The 19,579-nt window shown below is 50.7% G+C and overlaps 1 protein-coding gene and 1 long non-coding RNA gene across 2 annotated transcripts; both read left to right on the top strand.

Annotated features, from left to right (window-relative positions):
• Positions 1-3,778: 3,778 nt before the first annotated feature.
• On the top strand, positions 3,779-5,236 carry HRCT1 (histidine rich carboxyl terminus 1). The gene has a single exon (XM_014531477.1). It carries the CDS (start codon positions 4,398-4,400, stop codon positions 4,737-4,739), a length of 342 nt encoding a protein of 113 aa, XP_014386963.1. The 5' UTR covers positions 3,779-4,397; the 3' UTR covers positions 4,740-5,236.
• A 3,671-nt stretch (positions 5,237-8,907) lies between these two features.
• LOC106723558 lies at positions 8,908-11,843 on the top strand. The gene is made up of 2 exons (XR_314575.2): positions 8,908-10,023; positions 10,435-11,843. It is a non-coding gene; the product is annotated as an uncharacterized LOC106723558 (long non-coding RNA).
• The last annotated feature ends 7,736 nt before the right edge of the window (positions 11,844-19,579 follow it).

Genomic DNA, 19,579 nt, shown 5'->3' with positions numbered 1-19,579 from the left:
GGGGGGGGGGGGGGGTTTGGGAAGGGGGGGGGGGGGGGAAAGGAAAAAAAAAAAAAAAAAGAAAAAAAAGAAATAAATAAAAAGTTTGAGGAAAAAAAAAAAATAAAATAAAATAAAATAAAATGTGGATGTATTGCTAATCAGAGGAATGTTAATTACTTACTTGTCACCAAAGGGTCAAGGTTTCTAAGAATTAAGAATTCTAATTAAATTGGAAAGAAATTATATGATTTTGATAATATAGAATTGAAACTAGATGGTTCTAAAGTTGATTATTTCTGAATGAGCTAAGGAAAAGAACACTGAAAGGGACTAGGAAAATTGCAGAGAACCTGTGCAAGTTGAAAAGAAATTGTATGGAGGAAAGAAGAAAAAAGAAACATATAGGTAAATTGAATAATACATTTAATTAGATAAATGAATCTAAAGTAAACTAATACGAAACTCTTTTGGTCCCTTTCCAGTCTGTTAAAAGGGAAAAAGTTTTTTTCTGTATTTGCTTAGAAAGCAAAAGTTCTATAAATTATTGAAATGATTATATACTATGTTATATTAATCAGGTACTTGCTTACTTTTTAAAAAGCCATCTTCTTAATCATGGGAATTGAAGTTTTGCTAGCCTATGTTTGTGTTTAATACCCTTCTGTTGTCACTTTGAATGAATAAATAATTTAATACTGTTTTATAATAATAATAATATAATTTTTTGATCAAATATGTTTGACAACCTTCCCAGGGTTTGAATTTTAAAAAACTTTTTCTTGACCTAGAATTGGCTTTAGGTCATTTCAGTAGGTTGTGGAATGCCTCACAGATTTGTTTTCTCTCCTTATGAAGGAAAATTTTATGCCTAAGGTACATGGGTAGCTTTGTCAAATAAAGAAATAACAACTATATTCTATTTATATGCACATATTGTTAAAATGAATGTTCTGGAGATTACATAAAAATCTCCAGGAGTCTATAAATTCTGATATACTTTCATTTGTAACTCTAATTGTTACTCTGGAATATTGTGTTTTGCAGAAAGGATAGAGTTCCATGTCAATTACATTACAATAAAATCCATAAATGTGTCATTTTATTTTCTTAATTTAATTTAACTTTATTTTATTTTTTAAAGTAAACAAAGAATGTTATATTTTTGTAGTAAAATATAATTACAAAGTTGACTCAAGAACATATAAAAGACATTTATAGACTGATACCCATAGAAGGTACAAAAAAATAGTCAATCATCTACCCTAAGAAAAGTCTATTTTAAGATGGTATCTAAGGCAAATTGTACTGAGCTTTCAGCAAACAGATTATTCTCAGGCTGTACAATCAGAGCGTAGTAAAAAGAGTTTCTAAGCCCCTTTTACAAGGCTAGCTTTATCATTTAAAACAAGTCTGCCTGCACACACACACACACACACAAAATTTGTGTCATTTTAAATTTCTTCTTGTCATTTAGAGACAGTCACTGTTTTGTTATAATGCATTTGCAAAAATGTTACATCTTTTGAGAGATCCATGGAAAGGACTCTGACATTTTAAATTGCATAACTCTGAGAATAGATTTTTCAGATCATCCCCTTCTAACTGGATGAAAATTAATAGAACTCTATAGAGTATCTGGATTTATAGAAGTACTGGCAAGAATAATCAGTACAAACAAAAATTTAATATGGGACTGGATGAACTGAAAATAATTATAGTTTTTATAATTTTTGTTGTTGAAAGTATTGCTGATTTTTAATCTTTTTGTTTTTCAGACATAAGGAAACTTATTTCTTTTCTAAAGCAATTTGGTAAATTATACTTTCATAACCAATATTGAGGCATTTACATTTTTCTTCTTACCTGATCCATCTGGAATTTGGAAACTCTTAATGAGTGAGTATTATTGTTCTCATAGCAACATATTTATTTAGATAAATCCAATAAGAATTCCTTCATAACAGGTCATAAAGCCAGTTTCCAAGTGTGGTTTTATTAACCAAGACTTTGACTGGAATGTCATGTATGAGAGAGACATTCCAGGACTCTGGACGTCACCAGAAAGTTTTGAGGAATGAAGATTGACTTTGAAGGGATAAGCCCTTGGAGAAAGAGCCTGGTACGTTCCTTGGTCACATGGTTCATGGCAGTCTTTCTAAGTAAGTGCTTTCCTGAAAGATGGCAAGGAGGAACCTCAAGACACCTTTGGGACCTCAAGGACTTGAGGACACGACCAAAACATATAGTTATTCCAGGCAACTGTGGCTTTGGCTTCTCTGCCCTGAGGGGCCTACAGCTCACTAGAGCTCAATCTAAGATTCCTTATAAATGAATGAAATTCCAGCAAAGCAAATTCGAGAAACCCTGTGTGATCAATTTGATCAATTGCTACTCTTGTTGTGTTTATGCAAATAGTCAGGCCAAACAAAAAACTAGACTTGATGTAATCTCTGAAGAAAAGGGTAATCTTAGGGAGAAAAAATGTGCTTCATTTGAAACCATGATGTCCAATTGTGGGTATTAGGTTCCAGTACAATTAACTGTCTTCAAAATTTTATTTTTAAGGCTGTGTCTGTGTATGCCTCAGCCCTGATGACATCACCAGAAATGTTCTAACTACAGACAATCTATCAGATTGTCACTGTATGATTTCATTTCAGTGGAAGCCTTATATCTGAAAATCTTGCTGATTTATGATTTACTGTATGCACTAACCTTTGTGTTTTGTTTGCTTCTGTTTTCATAGAATGTATGCCTAAATTTACCTGATTCCTTGCTCACACAGTATAGGTCTCACTGTAGAAGCCATTTGCATCACTGTGTCCTAAAAGTAAGACTCAAAATGGTTTAGACTTATTGAGTCAATGAAACATAGACGTTTACTGTTGGCTTCAGTTAAAACTACTTTCCCCTTTTTGGCTCCCTCTTTCTTTTGTCAGACAGGGAGGACTTCAGGACTCCGCCCCCCCATCAGCAAGAAGCAGTTATAGAAGAGACCAACGCCCCTTTTTCCTGAAAGGGTTCAGACCCAAAAATCCATGAGGGGAAATTATAATAGTCCAGGAATAATACAATTCAGCAGCAAGACACTTTCCATATAAAACTAATCTCATAGATATAAGATGATAATATTGATGGCGGGGGCGGGGGAGTCATAGAGGGAAGGGCACACAATAAGAATAGGGCCACAGTTGTTTAATGATTATTGACCTTACTAACTATAGATAAGTTTTCTTACAGACCCTGGAAAACTGGAGGATGTACAGTGGTTCTCAACCTTGGCTGCGCATTAGAATCACCTGGGAATCTTTTTAAAATCCTGATTTCTGGGCCTCTGGGTGATTCTAATGTGCAGCCAAGGTTGAGAACCACTGTGCTAGAAGAAAAACAGAGCTGTAAAAAGATAAGAGACACCTGGATGAGTTCATTGCTCAGAAAAGAAAATGCATTTTGAGAACAGACAGAGGACAGGACTCGCTTTGATTGGGTTGCTGTGCCTAGACCCTGACCCCCTCCGGGAGTTTGCCGCAGGAATGCTGACCATTCTCAGGTTCCAGGAACTGGCCAAGCTGGGTTTTAACACCATTGAAACTTCAAGATCCTGGAAAGAGACACAGGACCACAGACCCTGCAGCCACCCCTCTGTTCCCCTTGCATGCAGCCTTTCTTCCTGGTCCCTGTTTAAGCCAGCTAGTAGGAGGTGCTCGAGCAGATTTTTGTGGATGACCTGCTGCCCTCCCATACTGCCGGCATTATTGGAATAAACACTCTTGTATGATTCAACCCTGTCTCTGCTTAATTGGCTCAAGTAGTGGCAGGAAACCCTGACGCATTTGTTGTCTGGTTTCACAATAATATTGATGGCACACGTGTTAGGAACTGGTTTAAGTGCTTTATATATCTTAACTCCTGAGTCCTCAGAAAATCCTAAGAGGAAAGATACTCGTATTAGCCATTTTACAGATGAAGAAACGGAGGGACAGAGAGGAGGTGACTTGTGCAGTCACAGAGCTAGTGAGTCGTGTGGTTCCAGAACCCATGTTCTTAGTCACTGTACTTTATTGTCTCTAAAAGAGGGAGGAGCTGAGGCCCAGGGAGGGGAAAGGGCAGGCCCGGGCACTTGGCCAGGCAGCAGGGATGGGGGCCTAGGCTTCTTATCTGCAGGCTCAGGGCTCTTCCCTCCACAGCCCTCCACCTCTGTCCTCACCCAGCCTCCCCTCAGAGTTAACAGTTGCCTGGCTTCGCCCTTGGCCTGTAGCTCCAGCCCAAAGAGGCTGTGTCCACATTCCCTGGCTGCTATCCAGCCTGCAGGAGCTGAGACAACAAAGTCCAGTGACTGTGAGGGCTGAGCAGAGGCCGCCGGAGGGGAGGAAGCAGCAGGAGCCACTAAGCAGAGGGGACTCTCCAGCTCCCAGATGCTCGGGCTCCTGGGGACCACGACTCTCGTGGGCTTGATCGCAGGCGCTGCTCTGGCCGTTCTGCTGCTGCTGCTGGTGCTGGCCACCTGCCTGCACGGTGGACAGCAGGACCATGATGTGGAGATGAACCGTCCAGCTGTAAGGAGACACCGAGTTCGGCAGACCCGGCCTTGGTTCTTCCCAGCCCGGGGCCGCCTGGGACACTTTCACCATCCCCACCATCCCCACTATCCGGGCCATGGGCCTCACATGCACCATGCGGGACTGCACCACCAGCATCTGCACCACCACCACCGCCCCCACCAGACCCACCTCCACACCCACCGAGGCCGCCGCTGATGCCTGAGGACGGCAGCCACTGCCTGCCCTGCCGCCTCCAGGATGAGTGGACCCCATGTTCCGGTGCAGAAGGGCACCTCTCTGTGTGAACACGGGACTGCGCCGCGGTCCTGCTTGGGCTTCATTTGCATACGGTGCCCCAGTGAGCTGTGGAGCAGAGGACAGGATGGAGGAACACCTGGGGTGGCCCTGCTCATGCTGCAGGGCGAGGAGGGTGAGAGCAGGGGTGATCTGTGGGGGATGGACGCCACCTTGCGACTGTAACTTCCAGTGGGCACCTGCAGTGCCCCCGTGCACGCTGATGCGTGGAAGATGTGCTGTGCTCTCTCTGAAGTGCTCCCCTCTGACATCCTCCCCTCTGGCTTGGGGGTGGGGGTAGCTGGGAGGGGCCCTGGCAATGCCCTTTCATTTGGACAAGGCAGGATGAGGCTGCACAGTTAATTCACGGGTGTCTGAATACAAAAATAAAAATAAAAACCACCAAGAAGCTTTGTGAAGAGGCTCTTGATTACAACTCAAGTGGGAGGGAAGGAGGGAGGGAGCAGCCAGGCCTGAGTCTGCATTGCCCTGGGACCTCCCTCTCTGATGGGAAGTGAGTGCCTGGCGTGGTGGCTTCTGGCTGGGGTTTGAGGGCTGGTGGTGCAGTGGGGGAAACTGGGTGGGCTCTGCAGTGCCCAGTAGACAGTAGGTGAGAAAGGCATGGGGCCCAAGTTCTAAGGGAGGATTTAAGGCTTGGGTGCAGCCCTGTCCAGAGGGGGCTTTTACCCTTGCTGGTTTGCTTAGTGGGTAGAGCTTCAGACTGACTGAAGGGTGAAGGTTCGATTCCCGTCATGGGCACGTACCTCAGTTGCAAGCTTGATCCCTGGCCTTGGTCAGGGCGTGTGCAGGAGGCAACCAATCAATGTGTCTCTCTCACATCAATGTTTCTCTCTCTGTGTGTCTCCCCTCCCTTCCACTCTCTCTAAAAATCAAGGAAAAATACCCTCGGGTGAGGATTAACAAGAACCTCCCCCCCAAAAAAAACACAGAGGGGGCTCTCGGTGTGCCAGTGGGGCTCTGTGGAATAGTCTGGGCCCTCAGAAAGAGGAGGGCCGAGCCACCCAGGCTGGGCCAGGCTTCTACCTACTGTGCTCTTTCCAGCCCATTTTCAGGGCAGACTGAGCTCTGGGATCTGCATTGAATTCAGTGTTTCCTTGGTAACTGGGTCAGGGTTTCTTATCCAGACCTTGAGTTGCCAGCAGCCTGCCCTCCCGGTGCCTGTGTGTGGCCATGGGGTTGGGGGATGGGGGGTGCTCTTTAAACTGGAGATGTGGTGCTGGGTGGTCTTGGAGAGTGCTTGCCTCCTGGGGTCTCAGTTTCCTCTTCCCTAAAGTGGGACAGATAACAGAGACTCCTTGCCAAAGCCGGGAGGGAGGCCGGCTGGGAGGCGAGTTCCCAAACATCCCAGGAATAGCTGGCAGAATTCCACACAGGGTGGAGGAAATCCTGTTCCAGGCCTGCAGCCTGGGCCTGTGAGCTGAGTGGGAAGTGGAGGGAGGAGAGGCCTGGGGGCCTGGGGAGGGGCCTGAGAGCAGGCCAGAAAGTCGGGGGCCTGCTGACTCACAGGGACAGAACAGAGCAGAATGTCCTGTTTCTTTTCTGTTTCCCTGTGGATTCTCTGTGAGTGCTTGGGTTGGGGGCACGGGGGCGAGGGAGGCAAATTCACACGGACAGTCACACTAGACTTCTGGGATGGGAAAGTGGACCCCGTGTTCCCTGTGTTGTTGATTTTATCTCTGCAGTGTCCTTCCAATCCGCCTCCCCGCCCCGCCCCAGTGCCCACCCTGGCTCATCCCCCAGCCTGGGGCCGTCCAGCCCAGCCGCTTTCTGAAGCATCTCCATGAGACAGCCGGAGGGAATGAGAGGGAACGGCTGAAACTCCTCACTGCCCTTGGGATGAAGTCTCTGCCTCTTGGTTGGCCATTCAAGGCCCCTGGTCTGGTTCTCGCCTATCCCCATGCTCTTTTGTTCCATTCACACTGCTTCAGTCTCAACCCCCAAAACACCCTGCACTTTACCCTCTCTGTGTCTTTGTCCAAGAAGAAGCCTTCCCATGGGTTTCCAACTTTATTATTATTGTTGTTGTTGTTGTTATTATTTCTTTTGGAGCACTGACCACACTTTATCTCTCTCCCCAGAGATTTATGGCAGGATTCAAGGGCCCTGCCCTCATAAAGCTGAGAAATCTCTGAGGGCTCCCTGCCCCCCAGCACAGAACCGGCCCACACAACAGATCCTCAGGAAGGATTCTCCCCTGGAGACTCTGGAAAAGTAAATACGATTGGGAGTGGGGCCTGAGGGACACCAAGTAGAGCACAGGGCCCTGGGGGATTAGGTCTTTGGGCTCCTGGGGCCTCCCAGGGGGCTCCTGCTCCATCTCCCTAGTGTTGGGGGTGAGGGTGGGGTCTGACAGGCAGGAAACATTTAACAGGTGGAGGCTGCAGCCCTCTGGCCATCTCCCCCTCCTCTCTCTGTAGAGCCCACAGCAGTTCTTTATGGCAGGATGCCTGCATCACCTTTTCCCTTGTTAATGTAAGTGGGATGTTTGGAAGGTGGTCTTTTTTTCTGGTCAATTGATGAAGATGATGCTGGAGGACACATACCTATCTAAGTGATAGACATCTTTTGGCATCTGCGGCTCAGGGGCAGGGGCTGTATATCACAGGATTACAAAAGACACAACTCTAAAAGAAGGGGTGGGAAGTACCCTTAGGACAAACATCTCTGAATTGTCGGCAAAGGTTGATGGCTGTCTTGCTCTTCTCAACTCTCCTGATAATGCTCATAAACGGAAAGAGACTGTTGAGGATGGTTGGGGGCAAGGGTACTGAGCTGGGAGGAGGTTGAGGCTGCCCTGGCTGGCCTCCTGGGCTCCACCTCCTGCAGCCCATCTCCAGGGGGATAAGCTCCGGGACCTGCAGAAGCCCCACTCCTGCAGGAGGTGTCTGAACTTGGTCACCTTATCGATGGTTTTTGTTGTTGTTGTTTTGCCCTGGGCTTGAGATGCCACATTGGTCATTCCATTTGCAGATTGCCCGTGTGAGGTCCATGAAGACTGCTAAGAGCCCTCGAAGCAGACTGTGCAGTCCTCACTGTATAACTGGGGTCCCTCATTATGCCACAAATACTGAGTGCCTATTATGAGGATGGACCAGAAGGCCTGTTTTACAGGTGAATCCAAGGAGGGTCCTCAATCTCAGAAACAGAAAAGGAAATCAACACAAGGCTGAAGGTAAGAGGCCTGAACCCTTGTACTTTATTCTACTTTATTTTAATTTTTATTAATTTCAGAGAGGAAGGGAGGGGGAGAGAGAGAGAGAAACATCAACGATGAGAGAGAATCCTTGATCAGCTGCCTCCTGCATGCCCCCTACTGGGGATCAAGCCTGCAACCCAGGCATATGCTCTGAATGGGAATTGAACCATGACCTCCTGGTTCCTATGTTGATGCTCAATCACTGATCCACGCCAGCTGGGCTAGTTTTTAAAATGCTGAACAATGCACACCTACCACAGCTGGCCTCCGACTCCATTCACCCACAAAGAACAGGCAAATGAGAAGTCAAAGGAACAAATAACCCAGCTTGAAACCGGGTCTGCCTGATACCCTCTATCTCCTGAATTGACTAGTTGATCTTGGTAATTCGACCTGAAACCACCAGCACCAGATTGGCTCCTCACATTTCCTTCTCTCTGGTTGTCCCAGTTAATACAAGCAATTCCAGGTGTCCGGCTTCCAGGCATGGCCCCGGCTTGCTCCATGCGCCTCCTCTGCCCTCTCTGAGGAGGCGCCCCGAGCCCAGGTTTGTTCAATCATCTTAGAAAAGGGAAGAGTGGGGGTTTGACAGGGCATCCCACTCCCAGTAGTCACTCTCCCATTCTATGTGTAGGCAGTACTTTAGCTGCTACTAAAGAAAGTTTACCGGGGCCTTGGAGAAATCGCAAAGGACCCAGGCTGTGTGACCGCGGGCTAGCCCTTAGCCCTCTCTGAGGCTCCATACTCTGATCAGTAAAACTGTAGAATGAGGGGACTGCTCTGTGGAAATGTAACCGGACAATCAGTGGGTCTGGGCTGCCTGTCACTACTTGAACCAATCGAGCAGAGACAGGGTTGAATCATATATGAGTGTTTATTCCAATATGGGAGAGCAGCAGGTCATCCACAAAAATCTGCTACCTCCCCCCATAAGCCAGCTGCTTGTATTGGGTAGAAGGGCAAAGATTACGTGGGAAAGTAAGAATGACAGGCCTGGGGAAGCAGGCAAGGTCTCATGGTTACAGGCAAGAGGGCTGGGGGCTGCAAAGAGCGGTGTCTCCGGGACTAGGTTGGTTCAGCCAGGAGGCTGTAAATCTTTCCATAGTGATCGAAGTTCTCGGGAAAGGAGGATGGCCTGCCTTCCCATGCCAGCTCCCATGTCCCAGGGCAAACAGCTCTCAGCCAGGTTGGAATGTGCTTTCTCTAATCGGAACAGAACTATTATGGTAAACAGAGCATGATTCGTATTTCTTATCATTGTAGCTAGTCCCCCCTATTCCACTCTGCCCCTAACAGAAAGCATTGAACTAGGAGGGAAGGCCAGGAAGCCCCTCTTCGGCCATTTGGTGCTCTTGTGATCATTACAAATTAGCCACAGGCCACAGGTGTGCTGTAACCGCTGCTTACCAGCACCTGAGTCTGTAAAAGGGAGACGAAACCACTTCACAGAGTTGCTGGACCAATTATGTGAGCGAGTGCCTGGCTGTGTCCTCTACCCGGAATTATTGTTTCTCACTACTCCACCGCTCAGAGTTTGGGTAGGGTGGGGCCAATAACCCAGTCTTCTTTTTAGACGTGGTGGTGGCCTCAGGAGGTTCTGGCTGTGACAGGGCTGTGACCCAGTGAGTGTCAGGATGGAGCCCCGTCTGGCAGACCACTCAGTGGCCTGGGCCTGGCTCGCCCTCACCCAGTGAAGTGGAGAACCTGGGGGCAGGGCTGGAATGGCCTGGGTGTGCTTGGGTGGTGGGGTGAGTGCAGTCACCAAGGGCGACAGGCAGCTGCGCAGGCCCTGGGCCCCCACTCACCACGGGAGGAAGGCATTCGGGAAGTGATCTCAGCCACTCAGACATCTTGGAGCCTGGGCCCAGGCTGGACCAAGGCGGCAGCACCAGGGTTGGGCATGCCGTGACCTGGCTCCCGGGGTGGCCGCCAGGTCAGGAGACCATGGAACCACATACAGTCAGAGCTGTTGTTCCAGACAAGCCCAGGGTAAGTGTTCACAGCATCTGAGGGTGAGCAGGGGCGTGAGCGGGCGGCACAGAGGGCTGGGGGCCGGCACAGCAGAGGGCTTCCCTTTGTAGGACAAAGGCCACACGTCCTGGCCTTATCTAAACACACTCTCCAACCCCAAGCAGGAAAGGAGGCCACATGAAGCAGGCCTCCCCCACCGCCCTGCCCCAGGCCCCTATGGACTCACAGACGCCCCCACTGTGTCAGGGTTGGCATTGTCTTCTGTCCACCTGTGTCCCTGCCCCCAGCACAGGCCAGGGTCTCAGGAGGCAGCAGATTCAAGGACTGACCCAAGGTTCCTCAGGGGAGGAGCCCAGGCTCATCCCGGATCCGAAGGACGGGGAGTTTTTGTCTTTTGTCTGAGTGTACAAACTCTCCTCAAATCCGCAGGCGTCGCCAGAGGGCTGTTGGCAAGGCTCCCCGTGAGCAGCCTTCTGCCCCCTCCTCCCAGCTCCTCCGAGTTCGGGAGACTTGAGCGCACATCTTTCAGGTCAGCGTTTCTTCAGAGACGCCCAGTGGAGTTGACCGCAGCTCTCAGAAGCCTGGACAGGCTTAGGAAACAGTGACAGAGGCCGGAGCAGTGCCATGCAGAGCGCCCCACGGTCTCAAGGGGGCACGACCCAGGACCCCACACCAGTATCTTCTTAGAAGACCGCAGGGACCCGCCCGGCTGGAAGAGCCACCAAGAGCCCCGGTTCGGTTCTGATGGGGAGCTAAGGCTTCCAGCTGCACCCCGGTTGCTCAGTGCGCCAGCTGCCACCAGGGCCATGGAGACGGCGGTGATTGGCATGGTGGCCGTGCTGTTTGTGGTCACCGTGGCCATCACCTGCATCCTCTGCTGCTTCAGCTGTGAATCGAAGGCCCCGGATCCTCAGCGGGGTCCTGGCCACAGCTTCACAGTGGCCACATTTCACCAGGAGGCTTCTCTCTTCACGGGGCCAGCTCGCCATGCCCAGGCAGTGGCGGGTGCCCGGGACTTCTGGACCTTCATGTGAGGCCTCACAGCCCCCAGGATTTGCTTTGCTGGTGGGTCAGACTCACCCCCCAACAAGCCTTCCCTGATGTCCCACTCCTCCACGTCTGGCATTCCTGCCCTTCCCTGCCTGTGTCCAGCAATCTCCCTGTTGCCTCCCATCCCAGGTTGCTGTGCCCTGTGGCCCAGGAGATCCACCCTGATGGGACCCGGTGGAGTCAGCCCTGACCCCCAAGAGCTCCACTGGACCCCGCCCACAGGATGGGGCTTCAGAGAGGTCTGAAGAGTGAGTGACCAAACAGTGTTGGATTGCACGGTGGGCCATCTCTTCTGATCGACAGGGGAACTGGAATCTATCGGAAGCAGATTCTGTTAACTCAGGTTTATCCCAGGATGCCTACAAACTGGTTCTGTTGCCACCAGAGGAAGCAGCGCCCTCAAGTGGACGCTTCATACAAACCACTTCTTGCCTGCTCCCCTCGCTGAGCCTTTTTGCTACTTGCATGTGCAGATCCCACAGAGCCCAGCCTTGAGGCCAGCCCCTGCCAGTTGCCTGAAATCAGCCCTGCCATGCTGAAACCAAAGGGCTACGCGTGATTTATTTTATAATTGAAGATGTATATCCTTTTATGGGTCTCCCAAGAGTCGGGGTTGGAAAACCACAAAAGGAAGCAGAAGAGAAAACCAGAGTCACAGAAAGGATGAGAGGTTTGTTAACAGGAAAGCCAGAAAGAAGACTTGGAAACCTATTTTGAGAGAGACTTTATTACTCTTTTCTTAGTGGTCACTTCTATTCGTAGAGAATGTGAGTGATTTGAGCCCGGAATGACAGAACATCAGGAACTCAAAGACAATGCCAACGCCAGATAAGCTAAAACGTTACATTGAGAGCATGTAACAGCGCTCTTGTTTCCATCACAAAGAACGGCTCAGATCTTTTTCTTAGAAAATCTGTTTTCTCTGTACCCACGAAATAAATGCTGTGCCATATTTAGAGGATAGTTTGAAAGGTACAAAATTCTGAGTCTCCTGGCTAGCAGTCTCTATTCAGGACTGGCCCTGAGGGGGGCTCTGGCCTCTGAGGGTGCCCAGACCGGCCACCTTGGCCCTGTGGCTGCCACAGGAAGGACTTGGAGAGAGAGGCTGGGGCTGCAGAGGCTCAGAGGGGTGAGGGGACAATAGAGTCAGGGTGATGCAGAGGGATGGAGTGGATGAGCTTGGGGAGGGGAGGGGCACAGCCCAGGGAGGGAGCTCCTGGGGACCGTGTCTTGGTCGCTTTGGACCTAGAGCTCCCGAGCAGGGCCTTCCTAGATGCGTGTGGAAGGGAACGGGCTGCAGGGAGGACCTGGGGACTGAGTAAAGGGAACCGCTGTAGGTCGTGTTCTCTGAAAGTGACTGAGATGAAGTTTGGGATGCAGGATGTTACAGGGATCAATGTCTGTGAGGGGAAGGAGGGAGCAAACTGGATAGAGGTCCTTCCTTGAAGGGGCCATGGTGGGTGCATCTCCACAGGAACTCGGCAGGGGCCTGTTCTCAGAGGCACCCAGACCAGTCAGAGATGAGTGAGCGTGTCCAGCACAAAGAAATGCCTGGAAACCAGAGCTCCAGGTGGGCAGAGACGGGGGTGCAAGATCTGCAAGGGATGAAGAGTCGGCCTCCGGTGCTCCCTGCCCTCAGACAGAGCCGGCTCTGCCCAGGTCAGGCCTCCTTCAGCTGGACCCAATATTAGGACCCCAGACCCAGGGCTCTGTCCCTATACTGTGTGCGCACAACCCTCCCTGGGTCAGTGGAGGGCGGGGCCTGTAGGCTGTAATCACACATGTCATTCTGAAAACAAAGCAGTGGGGGTGGGAGTCACAGCCTCACTCTGCAGGTGATGGGCAGTCGTCCAGCCCTGCCCCAGGAGAGCAGGGAGCTTGAGAAGGGGCAGTTGGGGCCAGCACCTGGGCAGCTGACAAGAGGAGGAGCAACTGGAGATACAGGAAAGTGGGGGGAGCTGGGGGGGCAGAGAAGCAGGGAATAGGGTTGTGCGATTTAGCAAATAAAAATACACAGGACATCCCCAGTTAATTTTAATCTCAGGCAGCAAATAATTTTCAGTATAAATAATGTCCCATGTAACATGTGGGACATACTTATATGAAACATATGTTGGGGGCCGATATTTTACCTGGCAACCCTGCAAAGGAGAGAGTGGTTCTCAGAGAGGGTGGGCCAACTAGTGGGAAGCGTCAGTGAAGGCGAGCGCAGAGAAGAGACCTTGGATTTTGCAACACGACAGTTGACGTGACCTTGGTGAGAACAATCTGAGTGAAGGAGCAGCCCTACCGTGGTGTGCTTGGATAGGGCGTGTGCACGTGGGTGTGTGTGCACGTGGGGGGCATGTGCACGTGGGGGCGTGTGCACGTGGGGTGTGTGCATGTGGGAGGGTGTGCACGTGGGTGTGAGGGCCTGTGGAGTCAGTGGGAGCTGAGGAAGGAAAGGTCGCAGTTGCAGGTCATTTGAAAGGAAGGACAGTGATGTATTGTGGCCAGAGAGGCACTGCACTGAGGCGGGGTTTATTATTATTTTAAATTAGGGAGGGTGGTTGAGCCCATGTAAGGCCCAAGGGAGAAGGATTGGAGAGGAAGATGCTGAGCGCACCAGCAAGGAAGAGAGCCTTGGAAGAGGCCCCTGGGGAGGCCTGGGAGCAGCACACAGGAACCGGCGGGCGGGGCAGGCCCGGATGTGGGTGGAGTCGGGGAATGCTGCAGGAAGGATGTTGGGATACAGGCAAAGGCCGCTTGTGTGCGTGTCGGGGGGGAGAAAGGAGGTGAAGGTGTCATGCCAGATGGTCTGTTTTCTCCATCTGCGCAGAGGTGGGTACGGGGAGGGGCTGGGGTAAGGAGAGGCTGGGATGATGACCCAGAGAGGGGTGAGCGGCTGCAACAGTCCTGCTTTTCTTATGTGTGTGGAGTGTGTGGGCGTGAGAATGAGTGTGGGGTGTGTGGTGTGAGTGTGTGATGTGTATGGTGTGTGTGTACGCATGTGTGGTGTGTGAGTGCTTGGTGTGTGAGCGTGCGTGTTGTGTGGTGTGTGTATGTTGTGGTGTGTGTTGGCCCAAAATGCTCCTGCCATTCCGCCCGGTGCAGCCCACCGTGTCCGGGACAGGCCAGCCAGAAGCTCCTCTATCCCCAGGAGAGGGAGGTGGCAGTGCAGGGACAGGGACGTGGGTTGGCACCGGAACCCAGCAAAGCCCGGAGAGTTCTTATCTGGTGGCAGGGAGGGAACGGGTCGCTCCGGGTCACCCTGGAATTGGGCGGAGCCACAGTGAGCCCAGGCCGCCCAGTTCCAAATCCAGCTCCTCTCTGTTCGCTCTGCCATTACTGGTTCCTAGTTCTCAGCCTCCTACTATGCAGGTGCTGTGCTTTCTATATCCCCTTCTAGGTGCTCACAGCAGCCTGTCACTCCCAGACGCGCCCACTCTGAGGTGCTTTGGGCCAATGCCCCCCAGCAGTGCCGCCCCAGGGACCTAAGGAAGCCAAGCTGCCCCCCTTCCCGTCCGCACATGGGGTCTGCGTCAGGCACCCTCAGCAGACTCGCTGCATGTCTTCAGGAGGAACAGCCAGAGCACCTGGGATTTGATTTGCTCTGGGTTTCCCTGGACAAAAGCCTTGCTCACACCTGCCCCCACCTCCATCTCTGACTTTGAGGAAGAAAGGGATCTCTGCCATACACAGATCTCACGGGCAGCCCACAGCCTCACCCAGATAACACCTGGTGAGGGCAGACTTCCAGGCTGATGCCTGAGCCCTGAGCCGGCCTGCCAGGCCTCCCAGGGCTTCTCTCGGCAGATGCCACTGCCCTCCACGCACAGGTCCTGCTTCCCCCTCACCTCCTAGGGCTTCCCTCCCAGCTGCACCCCTCGCCCCTGCTGTGCTCTACCCAGCCCTGTCCTCGCCCCACCCCACCACGAACTTGCTGGGCCTCAGTTTCCCTGGCTGCACAGGGGAGATGAGGATCCTGTCCTGCCTTGTCAAGAGGATGTCTGAGAGGGGGAGACCTGCAAAGCCCAGCTGTCGGGAGGAGCTCGCCCCACCCCGCTCTTTCTCCACATCCTGCCTGCAATTAGGGGGGCGTTTCTCTCTGGGACAAGGTGGGTTCTGGAGTCAGGAGGCCCTGAAATAACATGTTTCTGGAAAAGTACCTTCCTTAAAGGAAACCACTTGTTCCAAGGAGAAAAGGGTCCTCGTGCCTTGCAGGTCCCAGCTCCCCCCAGGACAGGACACTTGAAAAGACAAGCACTGCTACACACACACACACCACACATACACATATATATACACACACACACACACACCACACACACACCACACACACACCACACACATACACACACCACACACATATACACACACTCGCACATGCATACACACACCACACACATATACACACACTCGCACATGCATACACACACCACACACATATACACACACTCGCACATGCATACACACACCACACACATATACACACACTCGCACATGCATACACACACCACACACATATACACACACTCGCACATGCATACACACACCACACACATATACACACACTCGCACATGCATACACACACCACACACATATACACACACTCGCACATGCATACACACACCACACACATATACACACACTCGCACATGCATACACACACCACACACATATACACACACTCGCACATGCATACACACACCACACACATATACACACACTCGCACATGCATACACACACCACACACATATACACACACTCGCACATGCATACACACACCACACACATATACACACACTCGCACATGCATACACACACCACACACATATACACACACTCGCACATGCATACACACACCACACACATATACACACACTCGCACATGCATACACACACCACACACATATACACACACTCGCACATGCATACACACACCACACACATATACACACACTCGCACATGCATACACACACCACACACATATACACACACTCGCACATGCATACACACACCACACACATATACACACACTCGCACATGCATACACACACCACACACATATACACACACTCGCACATGCATACACACACCACACACATATACACACACTCGCACATGCATACACACACCACACACATATACACACACTCGCACATGCATACACACACCACACACATATACACACACTCGCACATGCATACACACACCACACACATATACACACACTCGCACATGCATACACACACCACACACATATACACACACTCGCACATGCATACACACACCACACACATATACACACACTCGCACATGCATACACACACCACACACATATACACACACTCGCACATGCATACACACACCACACACATATACACACACTCGCACATGCATACACACACCACACACATATACACACACTCGCACATGCATACACACACCACACACATATACACACACTCGCACATGCATACACACACCACACACATATACACACACTCGCACATGCATACACACACCACACACATATACACACACTCGCACATGCATACACACACCACACACATATACACACACATACACACACTTGCACATGCATACACACACCACACACATATACACACACTCGCACATGCATACACACACCACACACATACACACACAGACACACACACTCGCACGTGCATACACACACCACACACACACATATACACACACTCGCACATGCACACACACACACACACACACACACACTCATCCAGTGCATTTGTAACAGTGAAAACTTAGACACAGCCAGAACACCAATCAAGAGAGACAGGGGCCGGTCCAGCAAAGCCTAGCACAGCCATAACATTGAACACAGGCTTAAAACAATGAGGTGGATTTATTGTTGTTAATTCTCACTCAAGGATATTTTTCAGTTGATTTTTAGAGAGCGGGAGGAATGGGAAGAGCCAGAGAGAGGGAAACATCAGTAGAAGAGAGACACATGGATTGGGTTCCTCCCGCACGCACCCTGACCAGGGCTGGGGATCAAGCCTGCAACCAAGGTCCTTGACCGGAGTCAAACCTGGGACCCTCAGTCCACAGGCCAATGCTCTATCCACTGAGCCAAACTGGCTAGGACAGATTTAAACTCAACGTGAAAGGGCATTCATCATCTCAGTAAGTAAAAGTAGAGTCAATGAGAGAACAAAAAATGCCATGTAGTAAAATTGCATTTTTGTTAAAATGCACTTAGATGCATGGAAGATGCATAGAAAAAAGCTGCATGTCTAGGTCTTAACTAGTGATTGCCTCTGGGTGGGTGGGACTGTTTGTATTTCAGATGTTTTCCTTTTTTATTTATTTTATTTCCTGTAACGAATGGTTTGTTTTTGAATAAGAAAAAAACAGGAAACTAACAAAGGAAATGAAACAAGTTATTTTTTAAAAATTATAAACCAACTTCAATCACAAATAGAAATACAAAAACACAGTCAAACGAAGACATAGAAATGGTGACAGATAAACTCTCTGGGGACAGAGGAGCACAGACAGGGGTAGAAAATACACACACCACATACACTACACATACACACACACATAAACACACACATCACACACACCACACACATCACATATACACACACTACACACATACACCCATACCACACACACACCACACACACATACACACACACCACACACACACACCACATACATACCACATACACACACCACATACACACACATACACACACACCACACACACACACACCACACACACTACATATACATACACACACCACATACACCACCATGCACATAATACACACACCACACACACCACACACACCACACACACACCCCTTCTGCCTCATTCTCACAGTAGAGGTACCCAGGAGAGTGGGGCAATGGCTGCTAAGTTTCCAGAAAATGCTGGGATCTGGAGCGAGGGCGACTGAGGAACTTCTGGGCCTGAGGGGTGTGTTTGGGGGGTGGAGAGCAGAGGGAGTGTCCTGGGACCCCCCTAGCCTGGGGTCAGGCCTGGCTGCCCCACATCCGCCCTGTGCCTCCTGAGACAGCACATGGATCCTGATCCGAGGTCCAGGCCAGGCTGCAGAACCGGCCAAGGAGCTCCTCCCCCAGCTGTAGAGGTGACATCAGGGCCCATTGCTGGGAGGGGCTTCCTTGCCACCACTTGTGACTTCCAGGCCGAGGCCTTTCCGGCCGCCCACAGGCCCCACTTAGGAATCCAGGGCTGTGGTGCATCATACAGAGAGGCCCTGTGTCCTCGGGAACTTCAGAGATGCAGGCCCAGCGCTGCCCTCAGCCTGACCCTCCCTCACCTCGTCCCCATCCCCACTGTCCTGTCCCTGCACAGACCTCACCACTGCAGTTCACTCTGACAGTGTCCTGGCCCCCAGAGGGCTCTTTCTCAGGCACAGATCTGACCTCCTTACAAGGCTGCTGTGTGGGCTCTGTTCCCCTTCAGACTGGGTATCTGTGGTTGGCATAATACTGGCCTCCCGAAGGCGTCCACATCCTAATCCCCAGAACCTGTGACTGTGGCATGTTACCCGGCACAGGGAATTCCAGTTGCTAGCCAGCTGGCCTAAAAGGAGGGCTGCCCTGGATTACCCAGGTGGGCCCAATGTCATCAAAAGGCAATCAAGGGGCCCTTAACCTGGAAGAGGGAGGCAGGGCAGTCAGGGGAGAGGGATGGGATGTGAGAAAGACTCGGGGATGGAAGGGGCCAGCTCTGCAGAGACCTGGACTCGAGCCCAGGAGTCCCATCATGGACTCTGACCTCCGGAACTGTAAGATAACACCCTTATCTACCTAACGCATTTGTTACAATAGGTGTGTTGTTTTAAGCCTCTGGGTGTGTGGTCATTTGTTGCAGCAGCGAAGTATCTTTAACCTTTAGTGCTCACCAAGATTTAGGCTTGGATTTGCTCTGTTTGTCAATCCCATGCTTCGGGGCCAAAGAACAGAGGAAGGTGGCATCAGAGGAGCTGCAGTCTGGGATGGGCTCGGGCTGAGTGGGCTGGACGAGCTTACAGATACAGGTGGGGTGACAAGTCGCACTTCTCAGGTGCTGGCGCCAGCAGGATGAGGGTCACAGTGTGGAGATGGGCAGGCCCTGTGCTGGGCGCTGTGCAGTGGGCACCCCCAGCGACCCCAGTTGTACCCTATGCAAGCACCCACACAAGTGTGCACACATCTCTGTCCAAGGGCCCCCTTGCAGTCTTCTCCTTTTTCTTCTTTAATTTATTGGTTTTAGAAAGAGAGATGAAGGAGAAAGAGAGAGACAAACATTTATGAGAAAGAGAAATGTCTCTCAGTTGCCTCCCGTACCTGCCCAGACCCAGGATCAAACCTGCAGCCCAGGTATGTGCCCCGACTGGGAATCGAACCCTCAATCTTTCTGGTGTCCCAGGTGACACTCCAACCAACCGAGTCACCCCCCCTGGGCCATTGGTTGCTTCTTGTATGTGCCCTGACCAGGGGTCGAACTATTATTCTTTTTTTTTTTTTTTTAATATAT

Source organism: Myotis brandtii, unplaced genomic scaffold (genome assembly GCF_000412655.1).
Source record: "Myotis brandtii unplaced genomic scaffold, ASM41265v1 scaffold806, whole genome shotgun sequence".
Taxonomy (NCBI): domain Eukaryota; kingdom Metazoa; phylum Chordata; class Mammalia; order Chiroptera; family Vespertilionidae; genus Myotis; species Myotis brandtii.
The sequence above is the reverse complement of the archived record's forward strand: the minus strand, read 5'-3'. Positions and strand labels throughout refer to the sequence as shown.